Source organism: Molothrus ater, chromosome 39, assembly GCF_012460135.2.
Source record: "Molothrus ater isolate BHLD 08-10-18 breed brown headed cowbird chromosome 39, BPBGC_Mater_1.1, whole genome shotgun sequence".
Lineage (NCBI taxonomy): Eukaryota > Metazoa > Chordata > Aves > Passeriformes > Icteridae > Molothrus > Molothrus ater.
In genome coordinates, this window is record NC_071666.1 from 10,415 (window position 1) to 34,836 (window position 24,422).

The 24,422-nt window shown below is 43.6% G+C and overlaps 2 protein-coding genes across 4 annotated transcripts; one reads left to right on the top strand and one right to left on the bottom strand.

Annotated features, from left to right (window-relative positions):
- Positions 1-88: 88 nt before the first annotated feature.
- LOC118700853 (coiled-coil domain-containing protein 102B-like) lies at positions 89-17,667 on the bottom strand. Of its 3 annotated transcripts, XM_054518180.1 has the most exons (24): positions 17,417-17,667; positions 16,828-16,881; positions 15,920-15,937; positions 15,194-15,214; positions 14,977-14,997; positions 13,232-13,252; positions 13,058-13,078; positions 11,954-11,974; positions 11,839-11,859; positions 10,674-10,694; positions 9,962-9,982; positions 9,808-9,828; positions 8,445-8,465; positions 8,259-8,279; positions 8,146-8,166; positions 5,409-5,429; positions 5,218-5,238; positions 4,712-4,732; positions 4,307-4,327; positions 3,802-3,822; positions 3,542-3,562; positions 1,771-1,791; positions 695-715; positions 89-435 (listed from the first exon to the last, which is right to left on the bottom strand). In XM_054518180.1, the coding sequence occupies exons 2-24, from the start codon at positions 16,835-16,837 to the stop codon at positions 164-166; spliced, it is 720 nt and encodes a 239-aa protein (XP_054374155.1). In that variant the 5' UTR covers positions 16,838-16,881; positions 17,417-17,667; the 3' UTR covers positions 89-163. The 3 variants fall into 3 exon arrangements, with proteins under 3 accessions (XP_054374155.1, XP_054374153.1, XP_054374154.1); XM_054518178.1 differs by having other exon boundaries at positions 11,839-11,974; XM_054518179.1 differs by lacking the exon at positions 1,771-1,791 and having other exon boundaries at positions 11,839-11,974.
- Positions 17,668-18,240: 573 nt separating this feature from the next.
- RACK1 (receptor for activated C kinase 1) lies at positions 18,241-24,405 on the top strand. The gene is made up of 8 exons (XM_036405427.2): positions 18,241-18,466; positions 18,905-19,076; positions 19,787-19,934; positions 21,122-21,217; positions 21,320-21,430; positions 22,762-22,902; positions 23,549-23,659; positions 24,283-24,405. Exons 1-8 carry the CDS (start codon positions 18,358-18,360, stop codon positions 24,346-24,348), a joined length of 954 nt encoding a protein of 317 aa, XP_036261320.1. The 5' UTR covers positions 18,241-18,357; the 3' UTR covers positions 24,349-24,405.
- The last annotated feature ends 17 nt before the right edge of the window (positions 24,406-24,422 follow it).

Here is a 24,422-nt window from a genome sequence, read left to right on the forward strand (position 1 = left end):
TCTTCCTCTTCTTCCTCTATTTCCTCTTCTTCCTCCTCCTCCTCCTCCTCCTCCTCTTCCTCCATTTCCTCAGGGGATTCATCTGAAAAGAGCCAAAATCCAGGGAATTTTTTGGGTTAGGAATTAAATTAAATTAAATTAAATTAAATTTTGTAAAATCCCATTAAATCCCATAAAATTCTGAAAAAACTCCCCGGGTTTTGGAAAATCCCGTAAAATCCCGTAAAATAATTCCATAAAATCCCGTAAAATCCTGTAAAATAATTCCACAAAATCCCGTAAAATCCTGTAAAATAATTCCATAAAATCCCACAAAATCCTGATAAATGCTCCTGATAAATGATCCTGTAAAATCCCATAAAGTTGAGGAAAATTGGGTGAAATTCCCCAATTTCAGAGCCCCCCACGCACCAACGTCCCCGTCCTTCTGTGCCTCTGCAAAAAAACACAGGAGAAAAAGGTGAAATTCCCAAATTCCCCAAAATTCCCAAATTCCCAAATTCCCAAATTCCCCAAATTCCCCAAATTCCCCAAATTCCCAAATTTCCCCAAATTCCCCAAATTTCCCAAATTTCCCAAATTTCCCAAATTCCCCAAATTTCCCTGCCCCGGCCCCGTTTTTTCCCAACCTGAATTCTGGGAAAAGCCCAAAAATGCCCCAAATCCTTTTGGGAAGCAGAACAAAACCTCTCACCCAGCTCCTGCCTCAGCTCGCCTGGAAAAGAGGAAAATTCAATTTTCAATTATTCAGTTGTTCAATTCTTGTGAACTCAATTCATTTTTCAATTCAATTCAATTCAATTCAATTCAATTCGATTCAATTCAATTCGATTCAATTCAATTCAATTCAATTCAATTCGATTCAATTCAATTCAATTCAATTCAATTCAATTCAATTCAATTCAATTCAATTCAATTCATTTTTCAATTCAATTCAATTCAATTCAATTCAATTCGATTCAATTCAATTCAATTCAATTCAATTCTTTTGGATTCCTGGTTTCCTTTCCCGAGGGAATTCATAAAAATTAAAATAAAAATAAAATAAAAATAAATTAGTGAAAACGAAAACAAAAGTAAAATTAATAAAAATAAAATTAATAAAAATTAAAATAAAAATACAATAAAAATAAATTATTAAAAACAAAAAAAATAATAAAAATAAAAATAAGAATAAAAATAAAACTAAGAATAAAAGAAAAATAAATTATTAAACAAAATCCCAAAATTAAAATTAATAAAAATAAAATTAATACATAAAAATAATAAAAATAAAAATAAAAATAAAAATAAAAATAAAAATAAAAATAAAAATAAGAATAAAAATAAAACTAAAAGAAAAATAAATTATTAAAAACAAAACCAAAATTAAAATTAATAAAAATAAAATTAATACATAAAAATAATAAAAATAAAAATAAAAATAAAAATAAAAATAAAAATAAAAATAAAAATAAAAATAAGAATAAAAATAAAACTAAAAGAAAAATAAATTATCAAAAACAAAACCAAAAATAAAATTAATAAAAATAAAATTAATAAAAATAATAAGAAAATAAAAATAAAAATAAAAATAAAAATAAAAATAAAAATGATTTAAAATCCCCTGAGCCGGGCAGAGACTTTGTCCCTCTAAACTCCCATTTTTTAACCACAATTTAACGAATTTTGGGATTTTGGGGCAGAATCCCGAGCCCGGGCGGCAGCGGCGGCTCCGCGACGGCGAATTCCCAAATTCCCGGGGATTGGCCCGAATGCAGCGGCACTCACGGATCACAGCGTCCTGATCTCCTGGAATAAAGGGAGCAAAAATGGGCTAAAACCCCCCAGATCCTGAAATTCCTCTGAAAATCCGATCAGAAATCAGTTACAGCCCCATAACTCCAAAACCTCCAAAAATCCGATCAGAAATCAGTTACAGCCCCATAACTCCAAAACCTCCAAAAACCCGATCAGAAATCAGTTACAGCCCCTTCACTCCAAAAATCCGATCAGAAATCAGTTACAGCCCCTCACTCCAAAAACCTCCAAAAATCCGATAATAAATCAGTTACAGCCCCGTAACTCCAAAAACCTCCAAAAACCCGATCAGAAATCAGTTACAGCCCCTCACTCCAAAAATCCGATCAGAAATCAGTTACAGCCCCGTAACTCCAAAACCTCCAAAAATCCAATAATAAATCAGTTACAGCCCCTCACTCCAAAACCTCCATTGTCTGGTTTTAATTCAGGTTAATTTAATTTCAATTCAGGATAATTTAATTTCAATTCAGGTTAATTTAATTGTTAAATTTAGGATAATTTAATTTTAATTCTGGATATTTTGATTTTGAATTCAGGATAATTTCATTTTTGAATTCAGGATATTTTGATTTTGAATTCAGGATATTTTCATTTTTGAATTCAGGATAATTTCATTTTTGAATTCAGGATAATTTCATTTTTAAATTCCGGATATTTTCATTTTTGAATTCAGGATATTTCAATTTTTGAATTCAGGATATTTTGATGTTTGAATTCAGGATATTTCAATTTTTAAATTCAGGATATTTTCATTTTTGAATTCCGGATATTTTGATTTTGAATTCAGGATATTTTCATTTTGAATTCCGGATATTTCAATTTTTGAATTCAGGATATTTCAATTTTTAAATTCAGGATATTTTGATTTTTGAATTCAGGATATTTTCATTTTTAAATTCCGGATATTTTGATTTTAAATTCAGGATATTTTCATGTTTGAATTCAGGCTGTTCAAATCGGGGTGAATTTTGTGTTTAGAACGGGGCAGTTTGGGGCCCAAACAGGGGCGTTAATTGTTCATTCCCAATTAATGAAATCAGACCAATCAGGCAATTCCCAACGGAACGGGGCAATTTTGGGGGTGTTAATTGTCAGGTAATAATAGCTAATAATTAATAATAATAATTAATAATAATAATTAATAATTAAATAATGAACAGGCAATTCCCAACGGAACGGGGCAATTTTGGGGGTGTTAATTGTCAGGTAATAATAGCTAATAATTAATAATAATAATTAATAATAATAATTAATAATTAAATAATGAACAGGCAATTCCCAACGGAACGGGGCAATTTTGGGGGGCGTTGATTGTCAGGTAATAATAGCTAATAATTAATAATAATAATTAATAATTAAATAATGAATCAGGCAATTCCCAACGGAACGGGGCAATTTTGGGGGGCGCTGATTGTCAGCTAATAATAGCTAATAATTAATAATAATAATAATTAATAATTAAATAATGAACCAGGCAATTCCCAACGGAACGGGGCAATTTTGGGGGGCGTTAATTGTCAGGTAATAATAGCTAATAATTAATAATAATAATTAATAATAATAATTAATAATTAAATAATGAATCAGGCAATTCCCAACGGAACGGGGCAATTTTGGGGGGTGTTAATTGTCAGGTAATAATAGCTAATAATTAATAATAATAATTAATAATAATAATTAATAATTAAATAATGAATCAGGCAATTTTGGGCACAGGATTCCCCTTTTAGGAACTCACTCGCTGCCGATTCCTTCTCCTCTGCAAGAAAATGAAATTATTGCCTCATTAGCAGCGTGAATTCATTAATTACCAGCACTCAGTATTATTTCCCATGAGCACAACATTATTTTCAGTTTTCCCATTTTTCCCATTTTTCCCATTTTTCCTCCAAGGTTCCCCTCCCACCTCCAGGAATGTTTTGTATTTTGCCCCCATTTTCCCCCAAATTCCCTTTTAATTAAGATTTCTCTGCAATTAATTAATTAATTGGGACTCACCCAGCAGCTCCTTCAGGCGCCCTGGGGGGAGCAGAGGGAAATTAATTAAAGGATTAAAAATTAAAATATTAAAATATTAAAAAACCCCGAATTTATTGATATAATTCAATATGTGGAGGGTTTTAGTCAGCGCTGGTTTAGAAATAAAATAAATCGGTTTTGTTGTTACAGAATAGAAATAAAAATAGAAATCAGAGGTGATCTAAAATATAAATATAAAATATCAATAACCCAAATAATTGAAATGTAAGTATAAAGTATAAAAGTATCTGCACACATACATAAATATAAATATAAATATAAATATAAATATAAATATAAATATAAACGTAAACGTAAACGTAAACATAAATATAAATATAAATATAAATATAAATATAAATATAAATATAAATATAAATATAAATATAAATATAAATATAAATGTGGGAAAAATAAAAATAACACATAGATATAAATTAGATTTCGATATAAACTTAAATTTAAAGACAAATATCCGACTTACTGATCTCAGCTTCGTTTTCCCCTAAAGAAACAAAAAGATTCAAATGAATAATAATTTTAAACCGCCTAAAATTCAATCTTTTTTTTAAATCCTGAGGGAATTAGAATTAACTACTGGAAAATAAATTACCATAAATAATTAATTTTTAAAAATCTAGAAAATAATCAAAACGATTTTCCTTCTGCTTCCCTCATCCCTAAAAATCCAAAAAATCCTAAAAATAAAAAAAAATCCTAAAAATCCAAAAAAAATCCTAAAAATCCAAAAAAATCCTAAAAATCCAAAAAATCCTAAAAAACCAAAAAATCCAAAAAATCCTAAAAATCCAAAAAATCCTAAAAAATCCCAAAAACCCAAAAAATCCCAAAAACCCAAACCCTCCAGGAGCTGCTCCTGAGTACTCACGGATCTGCGTGTCCCGGGCCTCTGGATTAAAACAACATTTGTAATTATTAATTCAAATTATCATTATTTGTAATCGTTACTTTAAATTATCATTATTTATAATTATAATCATAGTTACATTTTAAATCATTCTTATATTACGGTTATAATTAATTACAATTATTCCCTAATATTAGCAGTTGATATTTGTCATGCCCTGCATTGTCTCGGGTTTTCACAACATCATCATTATTATTATTATTATTATTATTATTATTATTATTATTATTATTATTATTAGTATTAGTATTAGTATTACTATTACTATTACTATTACTATTACTATTATTACTATTATTACTATTATTACTATTGTTACTATTATTATTATTATTATTTTCATATTAAATATTTCGTGTTTATTTCAGATTTTGCCCCTCTGAACCGAACCAAAACCCGAATTTTGCCCCCCAGACCTCCCCGATTTTGGTGGAAAAGGCCCCAAAAAAAGGAGAGAAATTCCTCACCCAGCTCGGCCTCGCGCTGCTCTGGGGGGAGAAAGGGGAAAATGGGGAAAAATGGGGAAAAATGGGGAAAAATGGGGAAAAATGGGGGAAAAATGGGGAAAAAAGGGAATTTCAGGGCTGGGATCAAAGGGGAATTTTTGGGGAATTGGTGGAAACTGTTCCAGCCTGGAATGGGAAATTGGGGCACTTACGGAGCTTTTTACTGAGGAGCTCTGGAAATGGGAAAAGAGGAAATGGATGGGATGGAAAAGAACAGAAATAGAAATAATAGAAATAAGAGAAATAATAGAAATAATAGAAATAATAGAAATAATAGAAATAGAAATAAGAGAAATAGAAATAGAAATAGAAATGGAAATAGAAATAGAAATAGAATAAAAATAAACATAGAATAAAAATAAACATAGAATAAAAATAAACATAGAAATAATAGAATATTTTTAAATAGATTATTTTATAAATAGAGTATTTTTAAATAGAATATTTTATAAATAGAATAAAAATAGAAATAGAGATAATAGAAATAGAAACAGAAATAATAGAAATAGAAACAGAAATAGAGATAATAGAAATAGAGATAATAGAAATAGAAATAGAAATAATAGAAATAGAAATAGAAATAGAAATAGAATAGAAATAAAAATAGAAATAGAAATAGAACAGAAATAGAATAAAAATAGAAATAGAAATACAGGTAGAAATCAAAATAAAAGTAAAAAGAAATAAAATAAAATAAAATAAAATAAAAACGAAATTAAAAATTCAATCAAGCCCAAAGCAATGAGCGAGCACTAGATAAATTCATGCTCCAAATAAAGAATTAAAAATAAATAAAACTCAAGACATAAAAGCCGCCATTCCCCATCCCCAGCACGAGCAGCCCCAGCCCCAATTTCCCCAATTCCCCCAATTTCGCCCCAAAAGGAGCAGCCCCAGCCCCAATTTCCCCCAATTTCGCCCCAAAAGGAGCAGCCCCAATTTCCCCAATGTCCCCCAATGTTCCCCAATCTCCCCAATCTCCCCAATCTCCCCAATGTTCCCCAATGTTCCCCAATGTTCCCCAGTGTTCCCCCAATGTTCCCCAATGTCCCCCAATGTCCCCAATGTTCCCCAATGTCCCCCAATTTCCCCAATCTCCCCAATGTTCCCCAATCTCCCCCAATGTTCCCAATGTTCCCCAATGTTCCCCAATTTCCCCAATTTCCCCAATGTTCCCCAATGTTCCCAATGTCCCCCAATGTTCCCCAATGTTCCCCAATGTTCCCAATGTTCCCCAATCTCCCCAATCTCCCCAATGTTCCCCAATGTTCCCCAATGTTCCCCAATGTTCCCCAATGTTCCCCAATTTCCCCAATTCCCCCAATTTCCCCAATTTCCCCAATGTCCCCAATGTTCCCCAATGTTCCCCAATCTCCCCAATGTTCCCCAATGTCCCCCAATTCCCCAATGTTCCCCAATCTCCCCCAATCTCCCCCAATCTCCCCAATGTTCCCCAATGTCCCCCAATTCCCCAATGTTCCCCAATCTCCCCCAATCTCCCCAATCTCCCCAATGTTCCCCAATGTTCTCCAATGTTCCCAATGTTCCCCAATCTCCCCAATGTTCCCCAATGTTCCCAATGTTCCCCAATGTTCCCCAATGTTCCCCAATGTTCCCCAATGTTCCCCAATTCCCCCCAATGTTCCCCAATGTTCCCCAATGTTCCCCAATGTTCCCCAATGTTCCCCAATGTTCCCCAATCTCCCCAATGTTCCCCAATGTTCTCCAATGTTCCCCAATCTCCCCAATGTTCCCCAATGTTCCCCAATCCCCCCAATGTTCCCCAATTTCCCCAATCTCCCCAAAGTTCCCCAATGTTCCCCAATCTCCCCAATCTCCCCAATGTTCCCCAATGTTCCCCAATCTCCCCAATTCCCCCAATGTTCCCCAATGTTCCCCAATGTTCCCCAATTTCCCCCAATGTTCCCCAATGTTCCCCAATCTCCCCAATGTTCCCCAATGTTCCCCAATGTTCCCCAATTTCCCCCAATGTTCCCCAATGTTCCCCAATCTCCCCAATGTTCCCCAATGTTCCCCAATGTTCCCCAATGTCCCCCAATGTTCCCCAATGTTCCCCAATCTCCCCAATGTCCCCCAATGTTCCCCAATGTTCCCCAATGTTCCCCAATGTTCCCCAATGTTCCCCAATTCCCCCCAATGTTCCCCAATGTTCCCCAATGTTCCCCAATGTTCCCCAATTCCCCCAATGTTCCCCAATGTTCCCCAATCTCCCCAATGTTCCCCAATGTTCCCCAATGTTCCCCAATGCTCCCCAATGCTCCCCAATTCCCCCAATGTTCCCCAATGTCCCCCAGTGTTCCCCAATGTTCCCCAATGTTCCCCAATGTTCCCCAATTTCCCCCAATGTTCCCCAATGTTCCCCAATGTTCCCCAATTTCCCCCAATGTTCCCCAATGTCCCCCAGTGTTCCCCAATGTTCCCCAATGTTCCCCAATGTTCCCCAATTTCCCCAATGTTCCCCAATGTTCCCCAATCTCCCCAATGTTCCCCAATGTTCCCCAATGTTCCCCAATGTCCCCCAATGTTCCCCAATGTTCCCCAATCTCCCCAATCTCCCCAAAGTTCCCCAATGTTCCCCAATGTTCCCCAATGTTCCCCAATGTCCCCCATTTCCCCAATGTTCCCCAATGTTCCCCAATGTCCCCAATTTCCCCAATGTTCCCCAATGTTCCCCAATGTTCCCCAATGTTCCCCAATTTCCCCAATCCCCCCAATGTTCCCCAATTCCCCCAATTCCCCCAATGTTCCTCAATCTCCCCAATGTTCCCCAATGTTCCCCAATGTTCCCCAATGTCCCCCAATGTCCCCAATCCCCCCAATGTTCCCCCATGTCCCCCATCCCCATCGTTCCCCTTGGGCTCGGCTCACCCACATCCGCCGTGAGCTCCCCTGCCAAGGGACAATTCCGGTTCGGCCCCGATTCCATTGCCGGAGCCGGGGCCGCCCCGCGGGGCCGTTCGGGGCAGGAGGGCGGAACTCACCGATCTGCGTGTGCCGCTGCCCTGCCCGCCGTGCGGCCATTAACCACTCATTATTCATTGTTCATTATTCATTATTCATTCATTCATTGTTCATTCATTGTTCATTCATTATTCATTCATTCATCAATTCATTCTTCATTCATGAATGAACCAGGGTTCATTAACGGGACGGGGGGCGGCACTCACCGAGCTCCACCGTGAAGATCCCTGGAACCCAAAGCGCCGCCAATTCCCCACATCGGGGCCGATCCTTCATTTGCCACTTTCCCTTTTTTTCCCCTTCTATTCCCATTCCTTCCCCTTTTATTCCCCTTTATTCCCATTTCTTCCCCTTTTATTCCCATTTCTTCCCCTTTTATTCCCTTTTTTTCCGCTTTCCATCCCATTTCTTCCCCTTTTTTTCCCTTTTATTCCCCTTTATTCCCATTTCTTCCCCTTTTATTCCCATTTCTTCCCCTTTTTTCCCCTTTTTTCCCCCATTTTTCCCTTTTTTCCCCTTTTATTCCCATTTCTCCCCCTTTTTTCCCCATTTCTCCCCCTTTTTTCCCTTTTTTCCCTTTTTTTTCCCTTTTTTCCCTTTTTTTTCCCAATTTTCCCCTTTTTTTTCCATTTTTCCCTTTTTTTCCCTTTTTTCCCTTTTTTTTCCCAATTTTCCCCTTTTTTTTCCATTTTCCCCTTTTTTTCCCTTTTTCCCCATTTCTTCCCCTTTTCCCCCCTTTTTTCCATTTTTTCCATTTTTTCCCTTTTTTTTCCCCATTTTTTCGCCTTTTTCCCCCCATTTCTTCCCTTTTCTTCCCCTTTTTCCCCCATTTTTCCCCTTTTTTCCCTTTTTTCCCCATTTCTTCCCCTTTTTTTCCCTTTTTTTCCCCATTTTCCCCTTTTTTTTCCATTTTTCCCCATTTTTCCCCTTTTTTTCCTCATTTCTTCCCCTTTTTCCCCTTTTTTTTTTCCATTTCTACCATTTTTTTCCCTTTTTCCCCCATTTTTCCCTCTTTTCCCCCCATTTTTCCCCCATTTTTTCCCCCTTTTTCCCCCTTTTCCCCATTTCTTCCCCTTTTTTCCCTTTTTTTCCCCATTTTCCCCCTTTTTTAACTTTTTCCCCTTTTTTCCCCCTTTTTCCCCAAATTCAGGCTCAGCCCCCCCAGCCCTGAAATCCCGGGGAATTTTCCCCCCAAATTCTGCGAAATTTGGGATTTCCCCCCCCCCCCCCCAAGTTCCGTGAAATTTGGATTTTTTTCCCCAAAATTCCATGAAATTCAGGGATTTTTTTCCCCCCCGAATTCTGTGAAAAAATTCTGGGAAAAATTTGGATTTTTTTTTTTTTCCCCAAACCCAGTGGAATTCAGGGATTTTGCCCCCAAACTCTCTGGAATTCCGGGATTTTGCCCCAAATTCTCTGAAATTCGAGGATTTTGCCCCAAATTCTCTGAAATTCGAGGATTTTGCCCCCAAACTCTCTGGAATTCCGGGATTTTGCCCCAAACTCTCTGAAATTCCCGGATTTTGCCCCAAATCCCAGGGTTTCCCCCCCGTCCCCTGGGGCACTCACGGATGGTGGCGTCGCATTTGGCTGAGGGGAAAAAAATAAAATCAAAATTTAAAATCAAAATGAGAATTCAGATTAAAAAAAAAATAAAATAAATAAAAACAACAACAAAAATTGGAATTTTGGCTCCTTTTCCCCCATTTTGCCCTGAACTCACCCAGCTCTGCTCGGAGCTTCCCTAAAAACAGAAATAAAGGGAAGAAATTGCAATTACAGAATTCAGTCCGATCAAAAATTAAATGTAAATATCAACAGAATCGATTTTTATAGAATCAATTTTTATGCAATCAATTTTTATACGATCAATTTTTATACGATCAATTTTTATACAATCAATTTTTTACAATATATTCAATTTTTCACAACATTTTCATAAATATTCACTAAGAAGGAATACGTTAAATTTTAAGTGTGCATAGAATGAATTTTAATAATTAATGTGTGCATATAATGAATTTTAATAATTAATCTGGTCGAAGTATTATTGAAACAGCCACGATAATAATTTTAAAGATTGTGATTTTAATAGAATTAAAATTATTATTTATATATTTATAAATATATATTATTATATATATTTATATGTATTTTATAGATAATTATATATTATAATTATTATATTATTTATAATTTTATAGAATTTTATAAATTATAAAATGAGGAGGAATTGGGGCTGGGCAGCGGCAGGAGAGGAAATTCTGGGGAATTTTGGGGAATTTGGGGGAATTTTGGGGGATTTTGGGGAATTTTGGGGAATTTGGGGGGATTTTGGGGAATTTTGGGGGATTTTGGGGGATTTTGGGGGATTTTGGGGGATTTTGGGGGATTTTGGGGAATTTGGGGGGATTTTGGGGAATTTCAGCACTTACGGAGCCCGGAGTCGCGCTCGGCTGTAGGAAAAGCACCAAAAAGCACCAAAAATTACAAAAAATGACAAAAACTTAACAATGAAGCACCAAAAAGGACCAAAAATGACAGAAAATTGACAATGAAGCACCAAAAAGCACCAAAAATGACAGAAAATTGACAATGAAGCACCAAAAAGCACCAAAACTCAGCATTTTGGGGTTGTGCTCCACCTCCCCCCTCCCCAAAGCCCCAAAAATCTCCAAAAATTCAGATTTTGCCCCCAGCAAGGAGAATTTCCGATTTCCTGCTGGTTTTATTCATTGTTTCAGCACCAAGAAATCGAATTTTTCAGTTTCTCTGGGTTCTTGCTCCAGATTTTCCTGGCCAATATTTGTAATTTTCGCATATTTTTCCATTCCTGACGTTCTCTAATATTTACTGGGTTTTCAATAAATAAATAATAATAAATAATAATAATAATAATAAAATAAATCATAAATAATAAAATAAAATAAGATAAATAATTAAATTTAAAAATTAAACACAAAAAAATCAATAAATAAAATTAAAAATCAATCAATAAATAAAATAAAAACAAAATAAAAATAAAAATTGCAAATAAACCGATAAGTAATATAAATAAAAAATATAAAAATAAAAATCAATAAATAAAACTAATAAAATTAAAAATCCATCAGTAAATAAAATAAAAATAAAAACAAAATAAAAATAAAAATAAATTGATAAATCAAATAAATAAAAATAAAAATAATAAAATAAAAAATCAATAAATTTAAAAAAAATTAAAAATCAATAAATAAATAAAATAAAAACAAAAACAAAATAAAAATAAAAATTGCAAATAAACCGATAAGTAATATAAATAAAAAAATATAAAAATAAAAATCAATAAATAAAACTAATAAAACTAAAAATCCATCAGTAAATAAAATAAAAATAAAAACAGAATAAAAATGAAAATAAATTGATAAATCAAATAAATAAAAATAAAAATAAAATTAAAAAATCAATAAATTTTTAAAGAATTAAAAATCAATCAATAAAATAACTCAGATAAAAATAAAATGAATTTAAAAATGAAATAAATAATTGTATTTCTAGCATCATCCAACCCCAGCACTAATTAATAATCAATTAACACCCCATGTGAGTGAAGTCCCGTACCCAGCAGCGCCGTGAGCCGTCCTGAGGGACCGGGGAAATCGGGGAAATTAAGGCAGGAACTGACCCAAAATGGAGCAGATTGAGCCCAAAACCCGCGGGGAGGAGCGAAACTCACGGATCTCAGCAGCGAGCTTGGCTGCGGAGGAAAAGAGGAAATTTGGGGGTTTTGGGGGGTTTTTTTCTGTGGGAAATTTGGGGGAAATTTGGGGAAAATTTGGGTGAAATTTGGGGAAAATTTGGGTGAAATTTGGGAGAAATTCGGTGAAAATTTGGGGGAAAATTTGGGAGAAATTTGGGTGAAATTCAGGGGAAATTTGGGGGAAATTTGGGAGAAATTCGGTGAAAATTTGGGGGGAAAATTGGGGAGAAATTTGGGTGAAATTCAGGTGAAATTTGGGGGAAATTTGGGTGAAATTTGGGAGAAATTCGGTGAAAATTTGGGGGGGAAATTGGGGAGAAATTTGGGTGAAATTCAGGGGAAATTCGGTGAAAATTTGGGAGGAATTCGTGAGAAATTCAGGTGAAATTTGGGGGAAAATTGGGGAGAAATTTGGGTGAAATTCAGGGGAAATTTGGGGGAAATTCGGGTGAAATTCAGGTGAAATTTGGGGAAATTTGGGAGAAATTTGGGAGGAATTCGGCAGAAATTCAGATGAAATTTGGGGGAAATTTTGGTGAAATTCAGGTGAAATTTGGGGGAAATTTGGGAGGAATTCGTGAGAAATTCAGGTGAAATTTGGGTGAAATTTGGGTGAAATTCAGGTGAAATTGGGGAGAAATTTGGGTGAAATTCAGGGGAAATTTGGGGAAATTTGGGGAAAATTTGGGAGAAATTCGGTGAAAATTTGGGGGAAAATTGGGGAGAAATTTGGGGGAAATTCGGGTGAAATTTGGGGGAAAATGGGTGAAATTCAGGGGAAATTTGGGGGAAATTTGGGGAAAATATGGGGGAAAATTGGGAGAAATTTGGGTGAAATTTGGGGAAAATTTGGGTGAAATTTGGGAGAAATTCGGTGAAAATTTGGGGGAAAATTGGGAAGAAATTTGGGTGAAATTCAGGTGAAATTTGGGGGAAATTCGGGTGAAATTCGGGTGAAATTCGGGTGAAATTCGGGTGAAATTTGGGGAGCACGATTCATTTCCTATTCCCCCCGGCCAGGATCAGTTTTGCCCCAAACCCGGGGCTTTTCGCCCAAAAGCAGCAGGAAATGGCACTCACTGATTTTCCGGTCACGTTCCTCTGCAAAAAGAGCAAAAAAAGGGGAAGAGAAGCAGGAAAAGGAGAATTGTGAGGAAATTCCTGCATTTCCTGAGGGTGCCGTGGTGGCGCCGGGATTTGGGATTTTCCCCCCCAAAATTTCCTTTGAAATGAGGATTTTGGCCTTGGACTGACTGAGTTTGGCGCTGGATTCACCTAAAAAAGCAGGAAAGGAAATTAAAACACAGGAAAGGAAATAAAAACCAGGAAAGGAAATAAAAACACGGGAAAGGAAATAAAAAAACAGGAAAGGAAATAAAAACACAGGAAAGGGAATAAAAACACGGGAAAGGAAATAAAAACACAGGAAAGGAAATAAAAAAAGCAGGAAAGGAAATAAAAACACAGGAAAGGAAATAAAAACACAGGAAAGGAAATAAAAACACGGGAAAGGAAATAAAAAAACAGGAAAGGAAATAAAAAAACCAGGAAAGGAAATAATAAAAACACAGGAAAGGAAATAAAAAAAGCAGGAAAGGAAATAAAAACACAGGAAAGGAAATTAAAACGCAGGAAAGGAAATAAAAACGCAGGAAAGGAAATAAAAACACAGGAAAGGAAATAAAAAAAGCAGGAAAGGAAATTAAAAACACAGGAAAGGAAATAAAAACACAGGAAAGGAAATAAAAACACAGGAAAGGAAATTAAAACACGGGAAAGGAAATAAAAACACAGGAAAGGAAATAAAAACGCAGGAAAGGAAATAAAAACACAGGAAAGGAAATAAAAACACAGGAAAGGAAATAAAAACACGGGAAAGGAAATAAAAACCGGGAAAGGAAATAAAAACACAGGAAAGGAAATAAAAACCAGGAAAGGAAATTAAAACACGGGAAAGGAAATAAAAACACGGGAAAGGAAATAAAAACACAGGAAAGGAAATAAAAACACAGGAAAGGAAATAAAAAACCAGGAAAGGAAATAAAAACACGGGAAAGGAAATAAAAACACAGGAAAGGAAATAAAAACCGGGAAAGGAAATAAAAACACAGGAAAGGAAATAAAAACGCAGGAAAGGAAATTAAAACACAGGAAAGGAAATAAAAACCAGGAAAGGAAATTAAAACACGGGAAAGGAAATAAAAACACGGGAAAGGAAATAAAAACACAGGAAAGGAAATAAAAACACAGGAAAGGAAATAAAAAACCAGGAAAGGAAATAAAAACACAGGAAAGGAAATAAAAACACAGGAAAGGAAATAAAAACCGGGAAAGGAAATAAAAACACAGGAAAGGAAATAAAAACGCAGGAAAGGAAATTAAAACACAGGAAAGGAAATAAAAACCAGGAAAGGAAATTAAAACACGGGAAAGGAAATAAAAACACGGGAAAGGAAATAAAAACACAGGAAAGGAAATAAAAACACAGGAAAGGAAATAAAAAACCAGGAAAGGAAATAAAAACACGGGAAAGGAAATAAAAACACAGGAAAGGAAATAAAAACACAGGAAAGGAAATAAAACCCAGCCCAAATTCACCCGAAATCCAGGAAATAATAAATACGAAAAAACCCCAAAGTCCAAAAAAATCCCCAAATCCTCCCAGCCCAGAACCTCCAACTTTTGGGAATTTTTATTTTTATTTAACACCGCCCCCCCCCCCAGTCCTAAAAATTGGGTTTATTGAGGAAAAACCAGCCCCAAAACCACCCCAAAAATGCACGAAATTTTCTAATTTTAATTTTTTTTAGAGCTCTGATTTGCATGATCGGGGCCTCAATTTTAATTCGAATTGGAAAATTCCCATTTTAAGCACAAATTTGGGGTAAAAGTTCCCACTTGAAGACCCAAACTTCCTTTTAGGGAGAAATCGACAATTTCGAAAGGCAAATCTTTCATTTTGAGGCCAAATCCCTCATTTTAATCACAGAATTCCTTACCCAGGTCCGAGGTGAGTTTGCCTGGAAGCAAAAATTAAAAAAAAAAAAAAAAGAAAATTCAAATTATTTGGAGTTTTCCAGGTCTGGATCCATCCCCAGGGTCCCAAAATCCCAAATTTTTCAGGAGCAGCCCCAAAAACCTCCCGGGGACCCCAAAATCGATGAAAAAAAAAAGTTGGAATTTCATTTTTTCATGGAAAAAAGAAAAGGAACTCACTGATCCTCCTGTCCCGCTCCTCTGGGAAGGGAGAGAGGGAAAGGAAATCAGAAAATGGGGAAAAAAGGGGAAATAAAGGGAGAAATAAAAGAGAAAAAAAAGGGAGGGAAAAAACAGGAAAAGGGGGAAAATAAAAGGGAAAAAAGGGGGAATAAAGGGAGAAAATAAAGGGGAAAAAATGGGGGGAAATAAATGGGAAAAAAGGGGGAAAATAAAGGGAAAAATAAAGGGGAAAAGGGGAGAAAATAAAGGGAAAAATAAAGGGGAAAAGGGGAGAAAATAAAGGGGAAAAAACGGGGGAAATAAATGGGGGAAAAATGGGGAAATAAAGGGAAAAATAAAGGGGGAAAACGGCAAAATAAAGGGGAAAAGAGGAGAAAATAAAATAGAAAAAAGAGGAGAAATAAAGGGGGAAAAAGAAAGAAAATAAAGGGAAAATAAAAGGGGAAAAGTGGGGGGAAAGGGGGGAAAATAAAGGGAAAAAAGGGAGAAAAAGGGGGGAAAATAAAGGGGAAATAAAGGGAGAAAATAAAGGCAAAAAGGGGGAAATAAGGGGGGAATAAAGGGGGAAAAGGGGGAAAATAAAAGTGGAAAAAGGGGGAGAAAATAAAGGGGAAAAAAGGGGGGGAAAGGGGGAAATAAAGAGGGGAATGAGGGTGGAGTTGAGGGCGGTTGGTTGAACACATTCCGGAACATTCCACGGGGCAAAGGAGGAAAATCTCTCACCCAGGGCTGCATTTTCCCCTGGAAAGAGGAAAAGAAGGAACAAACGGGCTCAGTCTGGGGCACTCCCAGCAGGGAATTGAAGCCAGATCAAATAAATCTGAACATTCTGGGGGACTTTTTCCCTACCCCCCAAAAAAATCCATTTCCACCCCAAAAAAAAAAATTAATTTGCACCCCCATAAATATCAATTTCCACCCAAAAAGAAATCAATTTGTACCCCAAAATAAAATCAGTTTGTACCCCAAAAAACCCAATTTACACCCAAAAAAAAAATCAATTTGTACCCCAAAAAACCCAATTTGCACCCCAAAATAAAATCAATTTGTACCCCCTAAAAAATCAATTTGTACCCCAAAAAAACCCAATTTGCACCCAAAAAAACCCAATTTGCACCCCCTAAAAAATCAATTTGCACCCCCTAAAAAACCCAATTTGCACCCCAAAATAAAATCAATTTGCACCCCAAAAAACCCAATTTACACCCAAAAATAAAATCAATTTGTACCCCAAAAAACCCAATTTACACCCAAAATAAAATCAATTTGTACCCCCAAAAAAACCCAATTTGCACCCCAAAATAAAATCAATTTGTACCCCAAAAAACCCAATTTACACCCCAAAATAAAATCAATTTGTACCCCCAAAAAACCCAATTTGCACCCCAAAATAAAATCAATTTGCACCCCCTAAAAAACCCAATTTGCACCCAAAATAAAATCAATTTGTACCCCAAAAAACCCAATTTACACCCAAAAATAAAATCAATTTGTACCCCAAAAAACCCAATTTGCACGCAAAAATAAAATCAATTTGTACCCTAAAAAACCCAATTTGCACCCAAAAATAAAATCAATTTGTACCCCAAAAAACCCAATTTGCACCCAAAATAAAATCAATTTCCACCCACCCGGCTCCATCCCGGCGCTGCTCCCAGCCACGCTCGGCTCCGGGCTCCCTCAGCCTGGGGGAAAAAGGGCAGAATTGGGTCAGGGGAGCATTTTCCAGGAAAATCTGGGGATTTTGGGAATGTTCCAGCCCGGAGGATTGAGGGAAAGGGAGGAATTTCCCAATTTCCCCAGGATTTCCCAATTTCCCCACAATTTCCCGGTTTCCAGGCTGGGAATTATGAATTAGGGAATTACCAGGATCACCCCCAAATCCCCAAATCAATCCCCAAATCAACCCCCAAATAATCCCCAAATAAATCCCCAAATAAATTCCCAAATAAATTCCCAAATAAATTCCTAAATAACACCCAAATATTTCCCAAATAAATCCCAAATCAATCCCCAAATCAATCTCCAAATCCTCAAATCCCCAAACTCCAAATAAATCCCCAAATAAATCCCCAAACAAATCCCCAAACAAATCCCCAAATAAATCCCCAAATCCCCCCAAATAAATCCCAAAATAAATCCCAAAATAAATCCCGAACTAAATTCCCAAATAAATCCCCAAATCCTGAAAGAAATCCCCAAATCGGGGTCAGCACTCACCGGCCCCGGCTGCTCCCCCACGCTGGGTTTGGGGTGGGATTTTGGGGTGGGAATTTGGGATTACTGGGGAAGGAATTTGGGGTTTTTGGGGAGGGGATTTTGGGGTTTTTTTTGGGGGGGGTGTGGGGTGGGATTTGGGGGATTTTAGGGTGGGATTTTGGGGTTTTTGGGAAGGGATTTTGGGGTTTTGGGCCGGGGTTTCGGGGCCCGGAGCCTCGGAGGAGCCGCGACAGCTGAGCTGGAACCAGGCCCAGTTCCCAAATTTAACTGGGAGGAGGATCCCAAAATGGGCACGGAGGGAATGGGATCCTAAATGGGATCCTAAATTGGGATCCTAAATGGGATCCTAAATTGGGATCCTAAATGGGATCTGGGCCTGCCGTGAGGGCAGGGGGCAGGCTGGGACACTGGGGGACACTGGGATCCTTTGGGGGGACACTGGGGCGTTTTGGGGGACACTGGGGGGACACTGGGACCCTCTGAAGGACACTGGGGCGTTTTGGGGGACACTGGGGGACACTGGGACCCTCTGAAGGACACTGGGGCGTTTTGGGGGACACTGGGGGACGCTGGGACCCTCTGAAGGACACTGGGATGTTTTGGGGGACACTGGGGGGGCACTGGGGGACACTGGGAGATTCCCCCCCCAAATCCCCCCTTTCCGTACAACCCCCACCGGGCGCCGCCATGTTTCCAATGCCGGCCGCCATGTTTCCAATGCCGGCCGCCATGTTTCCAATGCCGGCCGCCATGTTTCCAATGCCGGCCGCCATGCTGCCGTACGGCAACGTCACTTCCGGTTCCGCCGGAAGCGTCCCCGCCTCTTTCCGCCCGCGCCGGTCTGAGGGGACGGACGGGCCCGGGCCGAGGCCTCCGCGCATCCGCCGCCATCCCGCGGATCCCGCCGCTCCCGCCGCGCCCCGCCGCCGCCATCTGCCGCCATGACGGAGCAGATGACCCTGCGCGGCACCCTGAAGGGCCACAACGGCTGGGTGACGCAGATCGCCACCACGCCGCAGTTCCCCGACATGATCCTGTCGGCCTCGCGCGGTGCGGGACCATCGGGCCCGAGGGCTCTGGGGGCTGCTGTGAGGGGGGAGAGGGCGGCCGGGACCGCGGGGAGCCCGCGGCAGGGGGCTGGGGGCGACCCCGAGGCAGCGGGACCGGTTAATGAGGGAGGATGAGGAAGAGCAGAGTGAGGGTGAGGAAGGGGCTGGGATGGAGTGAGGATGAGGAAGGGGCAGGGGGGGTCCCTGGGGACAGGGGGGCTGCCGGGGGTCCCTGGGGGTTCCCGGGGGTCCCGCTGTGACCCCTCCATTGCCCCCTCCCCAGCAAGACCATCACGGGCAGGGGGGATCCCGGTGTGACCCTGCTGAGTCCGGGGGTCCTTGGGGTGACTCTGCTGGGTCTGGGGGCTCCCGGGGGTCCCGTTGTGACCCCAATGAGTCTGGGGGGTCCCGTTGTGACCCCTCGTTGCCCTCTCCCCAGACAAGACCATCATCATGTGGAAGCTGACGCGTGACGAGACCAACTACGGGATCCCGCAGCGGGCGCTGCGCGGGCACTCGCACTTTGTCAGCGACGTGGTGATCTCGTCCGACGGGCAGTTTGCGCTGTCCGGCTCCTGGGATGGCACCCTGCGCCTCTGGGACCTCACCACGTGCGTTTTGGGGTGAAAGCCGGGGGTTCTGGGGTCCGGGCCGCTCGCCGTGCCTCTCCCGATGATTACAGCTGAGTTCCCACTGATCCCCCCGGGGATCTGAGGACAAGTCCTGCAATGATGATGGGAGAGACCTGGGCCTGCAGCCCCGGGCATTTTGGGGATTTTGGGGATTTTTTATTTTTGAGGTGTCCGTTGAGGGGATGCAGCTGGAAAAGGGCCGGAATTTGTGGGGTCAGACTCCTCAAATCCCCAAATCTTACCTGAAACTGCTTCGATCCAATTCCCACTGATCCCAGTTCTCACTGGGTCACTCATTGCACGCCTCTTTTCACCCCAATTCCTGGCTGCTTTCCCCATTTCTATGGCTGGTTTTTCCCAATTTATGGCTATTTCACTCCAATTCCTTGCTGGTTTTTCCCATTTTATGGCTATTTCACCCCAGTTATGGCCATTTCCCCCCAATTCCCGTCTGTTTTTTTTCCCATTTTATGGCCATTTCCCCCCAATTTCTGGCTGTTTTTTCCCATTTTTACGGCCGTTTTTCCCAATTTATGGCTATTTCACCCCAATTCCTAGCTGTCTTTCCCATTTTACGGGTATTTCACCCCAATTATGGCCATTTCCCCCCAATTTCTGGCCGTTTTTTCCCGTTTTTCCGGCCGTTTTTCCCAGTTCCCGGGTATTTCACCCCAAACCCGACCCCGCAGGGGCACCACCACGCGCCGTTTCGTGGGGCACACCAAGGACGTGCTGAGCGTGGCCTTCTCCTCCGACAACCGCCAGATCGTGTCGGGCTCGCGGGACAAAACCATCAAGCTCTGGAACACCCTGGGCGTCTGCAAGTACACCGTGCAGGTGGGGTGGGCTTTGGGGTGAATTCCGGGGGTTTGGGGTCAGTTTGGGGGTTTGGGGTCAGTAATGGGGGTTTGGGGTCAGTTTGGGGGCTTTGGGGTGAGTTCCGGGGGATTTGGGGTCAGTTTGGGGGTTTGGGGTCAGTTTGGGGGGTTTGGGGTGAATTCCGGGGGATTTGGGGCAGTAATGGGGACATCCTCACCTGTCCCTCACCTGTCCCTCACCTGTGTCTCACCTGTCTCTCACCTGTCCCTCACCTGTCCCCCACCTGTCCCCCACCTGTCCCTCACCTGTCCCCCACCTGTCCCCCACCTGTCTCTCACCTGTCCCTCACCTGTCCCCCACCTGTCCCTCACCTGTCCCTCACCTGTCCCCCACCTGTCCCCCACCTGTCCCTCACCTGTCTCTCACCTGTCCCCCACCTGTCCCTCACTTGTCTCTCACCTGTCCCCCACCTGTCCCTCACCTGTCCCTCACCTGTCTCTCACCTGTCCCCCACCTGTCCCCCACCTGTCTCTCACTTGTCCCTCACCTGTCCCTCACCTGTCCCTCACCTGTCCCTCACTTGTCTCTCACCTGTCCCCCACCTGTCCCCCACCTGTCCCTCACCTGTCCCTCACCTGTCCCTCACCTGTCTCTCACCTGTCTCTCACCTGTGTCTCACCTGTCCCTCACCTGTCTCTCACCTGTCCCTCACCTGTCTCTCACCTGTCCCTCACCTGTCCCTCACCTGTCCCTCACCTGTCTCTCACCTGTCCCTCACCTGTCCCCCACCTGTCTCTCACCTGTCCCTCACCTGTCCCTCACCTGTCTCTCACCTGTCTCTCACCTGTGTCTCACCTGTCCCTCACCTGTCTCTCACCTGTCCCTCACCTGTCCCCCACCTGTCCCTCACCTGTCCCTCACCTGTCTCTCACCTGTCCCCCACCTGTCTCACCTGTCCCCCACCTGTCTCTCACCTGTCTCTCACCTGTCTCTCACCTGTCCCTCACCTGTCTCTCACCTGTCCCTCACCTGTCCCCCACCTGTGTCTCACCTGTCCCTCACCTGTCCCCCACCTGTCCCTCACCTGTCCCCCACCTGTGTCTCACCTGTCCCTCACCTGTCCCTCACCTGTCTCTCACCTGTCTCTCACCTGTCCCTCACCTGTCCCTCACCTGTGTCTCACCTGTCCCCCACCTGTCCCACAGGACGAGAGCCACTCCGAGTGGGTTTCGTGCGTTCGCTTCTCCCCCAACAGCAGCAACCCCATCATCGTCTCCTGCGGCTGGGACAAGCTGGTCAAGGTGAGAGCCCGGGCCAGGTGAGGCCCCTCCAGGTGAGGCCCCAAACTGGGCACACCTGGGGCCCCCGGGAGCCCCGGGACTGAGCTGCCTGTCCCCCCCCAGGTGTGGAACCTGGCCAACTGCAAGCTGAAGACGAACCACATCGGGCACACGGGGTACCTGAACACGGTCACCGTGTCACCCGACGGCTCCCTGTGCGCCTCCGGGGGGAAGGTGAGGCTGGGGACACACCTGGGGCGTGGGGACACACCTGGGGACACACCTGGGGCATGGGGACACACCTGGTGACACACCTGGGGACACAGCTGGAACATGGGGATACACCTGGGACAGTCAGGGACACAGCTGGGGACACACCTGGGGCGTGGGGACACAGCTGGGGCATGGGGACACACCTGGGGACACAGTCAGGGACACAGCTGGGGACACAGCTGGGGACACACCTGGGACAGTCAGGGACACACCTGGGGACACAGCTGGGGACACGCCTGGGGCGTGGGGACACACCTGGGGACACACCTGGGGACACAGCTGGGGCGTGGGGACACAGTCAGGGACACAGCTGGGGACACAGCTGGGGCGTGGGGACACACCTGGGACAGTCAGGGACACACCTGGGGACACAGCTGGGGCGTGGGGACACAGCTGGGGACACACCTGGGGACACACCTGGGGCGTGGGGACACACCTGGGGACACAGCTGGGGCGTGGGGACACACCTGGGACAGTCAGGGACACACCTGGGGACACAGCTGGGGCGTGGGGACACAGCTGGGACAGTCAGGGACACAGCTGGGGACACAGCTGGGGCGTGGGGACACAGCTGGGACAGTCAGGGACACTCAGGTGTCCTGGTTCTGGACCTGGTGTCCCACTGTGGGTGTCCCCAGTGTCCCACTGTGGGTGTCCCCAGTGTCCCCAGGACGGGCAGGCCATGGTTCTGGGGGTGTCCCCAATGTCCCCAATGGTGTCCCCAGTGTCCCCAGGATGGCCAGGCCATGGTTCTGGGGGGGTCCCCAGTGTCCCCAATGATGTCCCCTCTGTCCCCAGGACGGGCAGGCCATGGTTCTGGGGGTGTCCCCAATGTCGTCCCCAATGGTGTCCCCAGGACAGGCAGGCCATGGTTCTGGAGGTGTCTCTGTGTCCCCAGTGTCCCCAATGATGTCCCCAATGTCCCCCCAGGACGGGCAGGCCATGCTGTGGGACCTGAACGAGGGCAAGCACCTGTCCCCAATGTCCCCAATGGTGTCCCCAGTGTCCCCAGGATGGCCAGGCCATGGTTCTGGGGGTGTCCCCAATGTCCCCAATGATGTCCCCTCTGTCCCCAGGACGGGCAGGCCATGGTTCTGGGGGGTGTCCCCAGTGTCACCAATGATGTCCCCAATGTCCCACTGGGGGTGTCCCCAGGATGGCCAGGCCATGGTTCTGGGGGTGTCCCCAATGTCCCCAGTGTCCCCAGTGATGTCCCCAATGTCCCCAGGACGGGCAGGCCATGGTTCTGGGGGTGTCCCCAATGTCCCCAATGATGTCCCCAATGTCCCCAGGACGGGCAGGCCATGCTGTGGGACCTGAACGAGGGCAAGCACCTGTACACGCTGGACGGGGGGGACGTGATCAACGCGCTCTGCTTCAGCCCCAACCGCTACTGGCTGTGCGCTGCCACCGGCCCCAGCATCAAGATCTGGGTAAAAAACGGGAAATGGGGAAATGGGATTGGGGTGATGGGGAAACGGGATCGGGAATGGGGTCAGAACGGGGACGTGATCAACGCGCTCTGCTTCAGCCCCACTGATACCGGCTGGGCGCTGCCACCGGCCCCGGCATCAAGATCTGGGTAAAAAAACAGGAAAATGGGGAAATGGGATAATGGGGAAACGGGATTGGGGTTGGGGTTGGGGTTGGGGTTGGGGTTGGGGTTGGGGTTCCTCTCCGTGCTGTGATGAAACACTGAAATGCCTCCGACCGCTCTGTGGGGAAACCCAGAGGCTGTTTCTGAGCCACCTGGGCTGGGGGATCAGGGGGGATCTGGGCAGGATCCAGGGGGGATCAGGGCAGGATCCAGGGGGGATCAGGGCAGGATCCAGGGGGGATCTGGGCAGGATCCAGGGGGGATCTGGGCAGGATCCAGGGGGGATCTGGGCAGGATCCAGGAGGGATCTGGGCAGGATCCAGGTGAGATCTGGGCAGGATCCAGGGGGGATCAGGGCAGGATCCAGGGGGGATCTGGGTGGAATCCAGGTGAGATCTGGGCAGGATCCAGGTGAGATCAGGGCAGGATCCAGGGGGGATCTGGGCAGGATCCAGGTGGGACCGGGCTGTTGCCACCTGCAGGACCTGGAGGGGAAGATCATCGTGGACGAGCTGAAGCAGGAGGTGATCAGCACCAGCAGCAAAGCGGAGCCGCCCCAGTGCACCTCGCTGGCCTGGTCAGCAGATGGGCAGGTGAGGACACCTGGGCACTGGGGACACTCACCTGGGCACTGGGGACACTCACCTGGGTATTGGGGCACTCACCTGGGTATTGAGGGCACTCACCTGGGCATTGGGGACACTCACCTGGGCATTGGGGACACTCACCTGGGCACCCTCACCTGGGCAGGGGACATTAACCTGGGCAAGGGACATTCAGATGTGGACGCTTACCTGGGGACATTGACCTGGGCCAGATGGGGACCCTCACCTGGGGACATTCACCTGGGCAGGGGACATTCAGATGGGGACCCTCACCTGGGCACAAGAATTTGGGGATGAGCCCCTGGGGACCCCTCACTGGCTCAGGGGGGTTTGGGGTCCCCAACACCTGGGCAGGGGACATTCACCTGGGGACATTGACCCGGGGACCTCACCTGGGGACCTCACCTGGGGACATTGACCTGGGGACATTGACCCGGGGACCTCACCTGGGGACATTGACCTGGGGACATTGACCTGGGGACCTCACCTGGGGCTGAGGTCAGCGGTGACCCCATGGTGACCCCTGACCCCAGGGTGACCCCTGACCCCAGGGTGACCCCTGACCCCAGGGTGACCCCTGACCCCTTGGTGACCCCTGTCCTTGTCCCCAGACTCTCTTCGCCGGCTACACCGACAACCTGGTGCGGGTGTGGCAGGTGACCATCGGCACCCGCTGAGCCCCGATTCTGCCGTTTTTCACCCCAAGAAATTGTCAATAAACGGCGATTTTTGGAGCTGGAGTCGCTGCGTG